This window comes from Elephas maximus, chromosome 4, assembly GCF_024166365.1.
Source record: "Elephas maximus indicus isolate mEleMax1 chromosome 4, mEleMax1 primary haplotype, whole genome shotgun sequence".
Lineage (NCBI taxonomy): Eukaryota > Metazoa > Chordata > Mammalia > Proboscidea > Elephantidae > Elephas > Elephas maximus.
In genome coordinates this window covers 54141277-54148613 of record NC_064822.1, presented here as the reverse complement: position 1 = coordinate 54148613, position 7337 = coordinate 54141277, and the positions used below count along the sequence as shown (strand labels likewise).

Here is a 7337-nt window from a genome sequence, read left to right as displayed (position 1 = left end):
AAATCCTCGCCATTTCTGAACCGTCTGTCCCTCCCCCTGCTGCTCAGTCTGTTTTCTAACTTTGCCTTTGATGTTCAGGGCTTTTCGCTTGTCAAAAATATGATTGTTTCACTTGTTTTTTCAGGTCTTTGTTGTAAGAGGGATTGCCAGAAGCATCTGGCTTTTCTGTCATCTTCGCCCTGTCTCCCCAGGATAGCCTCTTGAGTTTTATGTCTTTTCCTTATCTCTTTTCTGCTTTAATTAGACCTTGACTCATGCGTCCTGATCTTTCTAGGAGAGCAGCTACAGGGGCTTTTAATTAATTGACTAAGACAACATCCAATGGCCTTAGAAAGCCCAGGTGATGTGACAGACAAATGTGACCATGAGAAGCAGCAACAGTTACAATCTTAAGTGTTGGGAAATATACCCCGGTCCTGAACAAGTGAATGTCTCAAAGGACATTGTCCCAAGTTTTCAACAAAGCATCCGAAATGAAAATTCAGTTCTTAATGATTAGATGATTAAATTTGCACCCCTAAAATTAAAGAAAATAAAGGTATATTTTTGTGAAATGTGTTCCTGAATGTTAACAAATTTTGTTAGCATTATGCTATTTTGCGTACACTGTTTTTAAAGGATGTCTGAAAATGTAGGAGAACTGGATTTATTAAATGTATTACCTATTTTATTATTGGTTTTACATAAAATATTGAAACTCTTAGGACTATTTTGTGTTTTGTATTCATAAGTCCACCTTGCATTGTGTTTCAAACATTTCAGAGGGTCAAGTATATCAAATAAATAATATTTCTTACAACCTAAGATAACTTAAGAAATACAGTGTTAAATGTTCAGGGAATTAGATTTGTCAGTTGTTTCTTTGATTTCCTGCAAACCTGAGTTCTACCCGTCTAAGCCCACTGTTTCCATTCCAACCTCCCTGGTCAACCCTGCCAGAGTGATCTCTTGTTCTCAATTTCCTGGAGCTCTGATCCTCTGCACTGCTCGGTGGGAGCACTTGTGTTGTTAATCTTCCTTTCAGCATGTGCCTCACCATCTCAACTATAGACAATGAGTTTTCCTAGATCTCAAAAGGCTAAGGAATCACTGACTGATGCATAGCTGCCATTTACTACTTTTCTAGAAGCTGAGAATTCCTCCCTGAGTACCATCTCAAGAATGTCTATAGCTTCCAACTTTCTCCCACTGCCTCCAAACTTCTGGACCAATCAAAGCTTTGGACCTGAAAGATACAAGGAAATGAGTTATGTAAATAATAGAGACCAGAATGGATAAGAATCTTTAGGGGGAAAAAATCTTTATTCTTTTTCCCAAAAAGACAAGGATTTAGTGCTTTCCCTTGCTGAACTAGAGACACAACTCTAGCTAAGTATGAGTTCCTAAGCAGCATGGATTCAACCAGAGGTGCTGTGTCTCATCCCCAGCATCTGAGACGTTTCCTGCAACCTATTCGGTTGCAGGGGCTGCTGGACGGAGTCATGACAAAGGCCTTTAATACTCTTCAGAAAATGGATAATCAGGGTGGCCAATACCACTAGAATGAGAAAGAAAAATGAATAATGTAGATTCAGAGACTAGTGCAATAACATCAGAGGTTTCTAAGAAGCTGGCATTAGTATGCAAGTTGAATGTTTTATTTCCTGGCTGCTTGTAAAGCCCACCTTTCATACTTTCATAAGCATGTCTTTATAATAAATGTTTCTATAAAATAATAATTAAACAATTAAAATTATATTCCCATGCCTGAAACTTAGCACACAGATGCAAATCTACAAATATATTGCCCTCCCTTAGATACATTTGTCAAGAAAGCAAAGAGATGTGCTATGTGTTTTCATTTGAATTCTCAGCGAAAGCATAAATTGATTCTGCCTTGTTTTGAACAGGGATTAAGTCCAGGTTTATGCTTAACATAAATTAATATTTTAGGGCAATACAGATTGTAGATAGCAATTTTACTCCACTTCACTAATTCATCCATTTCCTATCATATGTCACCTATGGCATTATTCAGGAATGGATATAATGACATACTTAAGATATGGTACTGTCTCCAAGGAGCTTCCTATATAGTGAGATCCCTGTGCATAATAACAACAGAAAGTATAAAGTGGTAGAAAATGATTAATTGCAATTTAAATATTTAATTAATGATTGGAATTACTGATTGCTTCCCACTTTTTCTTTACATCATTTCTTTGTTTTTTCCCTAATTTTCACTATGCTGATAAAAATATTACCAGCGATAATAATATACCTACTCATTCTTGAATACTAATGATGTGTCATTGTGCTAGTCCCTTTTCATGTATGATCACATTACTTCTATTATAAGTGAAAACCCCTACAGTAGAGGGGAACACTTTAAAAACCTCATTTATAATGAATGTCCTTTCTCAGAATCCTATAATTTAGAGCATGTAGGAATAGTAAAGAATTTTGTGGGCTAAAAATGGTCTCCAACATTGAGGTTTTGTCTCCACACTCTTTTCTTGGATTTTTTTGTTAATTTTTATTATGCTTTAAGTGAAAGTTTACAAATCAAGTCAGTCTGTCATATAAAAACTTGTATACACACCTTGCTACATACTCCCAGTTGCTCTCGCCCTAATGAGACAGCCTGATCCCTCCCTCCACTCTCTCTTTTCGAGTCCATTTTTCCAGGTTCTAACCCCCTCTAACCTCTCATCTCGCCTTCTGGCAGATGCCAACATAGTCTCAAGTGTCCAACTGATCCAAGAAGCTCACTCCTCACCAGCATCCCTCTCCATCCCATTGTCCACTACAATACCTGTCTGAAGAGTTGGCTTTGGGAATGGTTCCTGTCCTGGGCCAAAAGAAGATCTGCGTGCCATGACTACCGGAGTCCTTCTAGTATCAGTCAGACCATTAAGTCTGGTCTTTTTACAAGAATTTGGGGCCTGCATCCCACTGCTGTCCTGCTCCCTCAGGGGTTCTCTGTTGTGTTCCCTGTCAGGGCAGTCATCAATTGTAGCTGGGCATCATCTAGTTCTTCTGGTCTCAGGCTGATGTAGTCTCTGGTTTATGTGGCCCTTTCTGTCTCTTGGGCTCGTAATTACCTTGTGTCCTTGGAGTTCTTCATTCTCCTTTGATCCAGGTAGGTTGAGACTAATTGATGCATCTTAGATGGCTGCTTGCTAGTGTTTAAGACCCCAGATGCCACTCTCCAAAGTGGGATGCAGAATGTTTTCTTAATAGATTTTATTACGCCAATTGACTTAGATGTCCCCTGAAACCATGGTCTCCAAACCCCTGCCCCTGCTACTCTGTCTGGCCTTTGAAGCATTCAGTTTATTCAGGAAACTTCTTTGCTTTTGGTTTAGTCCAGTTGTGTCGACCTCTCCTATATTGTGTGTTGTCTTTTCCTTCACCTAAAATAAAACTTCTCTACTATCTAATTAGTGAAAACCCCTCTCCCTCCCTCCCTCCCATCCCCCCTCCCTCCCTCCATCGGCCTTCTCATAACCATCAAAGTATATTTTCTTCTCTGTTTAAACTATTTCTCCAGTTGTTATAATAGTGGTCTCATACAATATTTGTCCTTTTGCAACTGACTAATTTCACTCAGCATTATGCCTTCCAGATTCCCCCATGTTATGAAATGTTTCACAGATTCATCACTGTTCTTCATCGATGCGTAGTATTCCATTGTGTGAATATACCGTAATTTATTTATGCATTCATGTGATGATGGGCACCTTGGTTGCTTCCATGTTTTTGCTATTGTAAACAGTGCTGCAATAAACATGGGTGTGGATATATCTGTTCGTGTAAAGACTCTTATTTCTCTAGGATATATTCAATGAGTGGGGTTGCTGGACTGTATGGTAGTTCTACTTCTACCTTTTTAGGGAAGCACCAAATCATTTTCCAGAGTGGTTGTACCATTTTACCTTCCCACCAGCAATGTATAAGTGTTCCAGTCTCTCTACAGCCTCTCCAACATTTATTGTTTTTTGTTTTTTGGATTAATGACAACCTTGTTGGAGTGGGAAACCCTCTTCATGTAGCGCTTAAGTGCTACAGCTGCTATACAAACGTTCGGCAGTTTGAATCCGCCAGGCGCTCCTTGGAAACTCTATGGGGCAGTTCTACTTTGTTGTATAGGGTCACTATGAGTTGAATCAACTCGACAGCACTGGGTTTGGTTTTTTTGTCGTTGTCCTAGTGAGATGGAATCTCATTGTAGTTTTGAATTACATTTCTCTAATGGCTAATGATCATGAGCATTTCCTCAATTATCTGGTAGCTACCTGAATGTCTTCTTTAGTGAAGTGTCTGTTCATATCTTTTGCCCATTTTTTACCTGGGTTATTTGCCTTTTTGTAGTTGAGTTTTTGCAGTATCATGTAGATTTTAGAGAGCAGATGCTGATCGGAAATGTCAGAGCTAAAAATTTTTTCCCAGTCTGTAGGTAGTCTTTTTACTCTTCTGGTGAAGTCTTTGGATGAGCATAGGTGTTTGATTTTTAGGAGCTCCCAGTTATCTAGTTTTTCTTCTGCATTCTTAGTAATGTTTTGTATAGTGTTTATGCCATGTATTAGAGCTCCTAATGTTGTCCCTATTTTTTCATCCATGGTCTTTATCGTTTTACATTTTATATTTAAATCTTTGATCCATTTTGAGTTCGTTTTTGTGCATGGCATGAGGTCTGGGTCCTGTTTCACTTTTTTGCAGATGGACATCCAGTTATGCCAGGACCATTTGTTAAAAAGTCTGTCCTTTCCCCATTTAACTGCTTTGAGGACTTTGTCAAATATCAACTGCTCATATGTGGATGGATTTATGTCTGGATTCTCAATTCTGTTCCATTGGTCTATGTATCTGTTGTACCAGTACCAGGCTGTTTTGACTACTGTGGTGGTATAATAGGTTCTAAAATCAGGTAGAGTAACGCCTCCCACTTTGTTCTTCTTTTTCAGTTATGCTTTACTTATCCAGGGCATCTTGCCCTTCCATATGAAGTTGGTGATTTTTTTCTCCATCTCATTAAAAAATGTTGTTGGAATTTGGATCGGTCTTGCATTAAATATATAGATCGCTTTTGGTAGAATAGACATTTTATAATGTTAAGTCTTCATATCCATGAGCAAGGTATGTTTTTCCACTTAAGTCAGTCTGTTTGGGTTTCTTGCTGAAGTGTTTTGTAGTTTTCTTTGCATAAGTCTTTACCTCTCTGATAAGATTTATTCCTAAGTATTTTATCTTCTTGGCGGCTACTGTAAATGATATTGATTTGGTGGTCTCCTCTTCAAAGTTCCTTTTGTTGGTGTAAAGGAATCCAGCTGATTTTTGTATGTTTATCTTGTATCCTGATACTCTGCTGAACTCTTCTGTTAGTTTCAGTAGTTTTCTTGAGGATTCCTTAGGGTTTTCTGTGTATAAGATCATATGATTTGAAAATGGAGATACTTTTACTTCTTCCTTGCCAATCTGGATGCCCCTTATTTCTTTATCTACCCTAATTGCTCTGGCTAGGACCTCCAACACAATGTTGAATAAGAGCGGTGATAAAGGGCATCCTGTTCTGGTTCCCGATCTCAAGGGGAATGCTTTCAGGCTCTCTCCATTTAGGATGATGTTGGCTGTTTGCTTTGTATAAATGCCCTTTATTTTGTTGAGGAATTTTCCTTCTAGTCTTATTTTGCTGAGAGTTTTTATCATGAATGGTTGCTGGACTTTGTTAAATGCCTTTCCTACATCAATTGGTAAAATCACGCGATTCTTGTCTTTTATTTATATGATGGATTACATTAAGTGTTTTTCTAATGTTGAACTATCCCTGCATACCTGGTATGAATCCCATGTGGTCATGGTGAATTATTTTTTTGATATGTTTTTGAATTCTATTGGCTAGAATTTTGTTGAGGATTTTTGCATCTAAGTTCATGAGGGATATTGGCCTGTAACTTTCTTTTTTTGTGGCATTGTTACCTGGTTTTGGTATCAGGGTTATGCTGGCTTCGTAGAATGAGTTTGGGAGTATTCCATCCTTTTCTATGCTCTGAAATACCTTTAGTAGTAGTGGTGTTTACTCTTCTTTGAAAGTTTGGTAAAACTCTGCAGTGAAGCTGTCCGGGCCAGAGATTTTTGTTGTTGCTGCTGGGAGTTTTTTGATTACCTTTTCAATCTCTTCTTTTGTATTGGGTCTATTTAGTTGTTCTACCTCTGTTTGTGTTAGTTTAGGTATGTAATGTGTTTCTAGGAATTCATCCATGCCTTCTAGGTTTTCAAATTTGTTAGAGTACAATTTTTCACAGTAATCTGATATGATTCTTTTAATTTCAGTTGTGTCTGTTGTAATATCGCCCATCTCATTTCTTATTCGGGTTATTTGCTTCCTCTCCTGTTTTTCTTTTGTCAGTTTGGCCAGTGGTTTATCAATTTTGTTGATTTTTTCAAAGAACCTCCTTTAGGTCTTGTTAACTCTTTCAATTGTTTTTCTGTTTTCTATTTCATTTAGTTCTGCTCTAATTTTTATTATTTGTTTTCTTCTGGTGCCTGAGGGTTTCTTTGTTGCTCTCTTTCTATTTGTTCAGGTTGTAGGGATAATTCTTTGATTTTGGACCTTTCTTCTTTTTGTATGTGTGCATTTATTGATATAAATTGACCTCTGAGCACTGCTTTCTCTGTGTCCCAAAGGTTCTGATAGGAAGTGTTTTCATTCTCACTGGATTCTATGAATTTCTTTATTCCATCCTTAATGTCTTGTATAATCCAGTCTTTTTTGAGCAGGGCATTGTTCATTTTCCAAGTGTTTGATTTCTTTTCCCTGCTTTTCCTGTTATTGATCTCCACTTGTATGGCCTTCTGGTCAGAGAAGATGCTTTGTAATATTTCAGTGTTTTGGATTCTGCTAAGGCTTGCTTTATGACCTAATATGTGTCTATTCTAAAGAATGTTCCATGTGCATTTGAAAAGAAGGTATGCTTGGTTGCTGTTGGGTGGAGTGTTCTGTATAGGTCTATGAGATCAATTTGTTTGATTGTGGCATTTATATATTCCGTGTCTTTATTGAGCTTCTTTCTGGATATCCTGTCCTTCACTGAAAGTTGTGTGTTGAAGTCTCCTACTATTATTGTGGAGCTATCTCACTTTTCAATGCTGATCGGGTTTGTTTTATGTATCTTGCAGCCCTGTCATTGGGTGTGTAAATATTTAATACGGTTATATCTTCTTGGTCTAAAAAAAAACCCTTAAATCATTATATAGTGTCCTTCCTTATCCTTTATGATGGATTTAACTTTGAAGTCTATTTTGTCAGAAATTAACATTGCCACTCCTGCTCTTTTTTGATTGTTGTTTGCTTGAAA

At 37.6% G+C, this 7337-nt stretch overlaps 1 protein-coding gene across 1 annotated transcript in view; it reads right to left on the bottom strand.

Moving 5' to 3' along the window:
• Positions 1-1340: 1340 nt before the first annotated feature.
• LOC126075019 (prostaglandin-E(2) 9-reductase-like) overlaps positions 1341-7337 on the bottom strand; it is an 82134-nt gene continuing 76137 nt past the window's right edge. Inside the window, exon 9 of the mRNA XM_049882083.1 lies at positions 1341-1537. Coding sequence (XP_049738040.1) covers positions 1495-1537 — 43 coding nt within the window. The 3' untranslated portion in view covers positions 1341-1494. The remainder of the gene's footprint in view (positions 1538-7337) is intronic.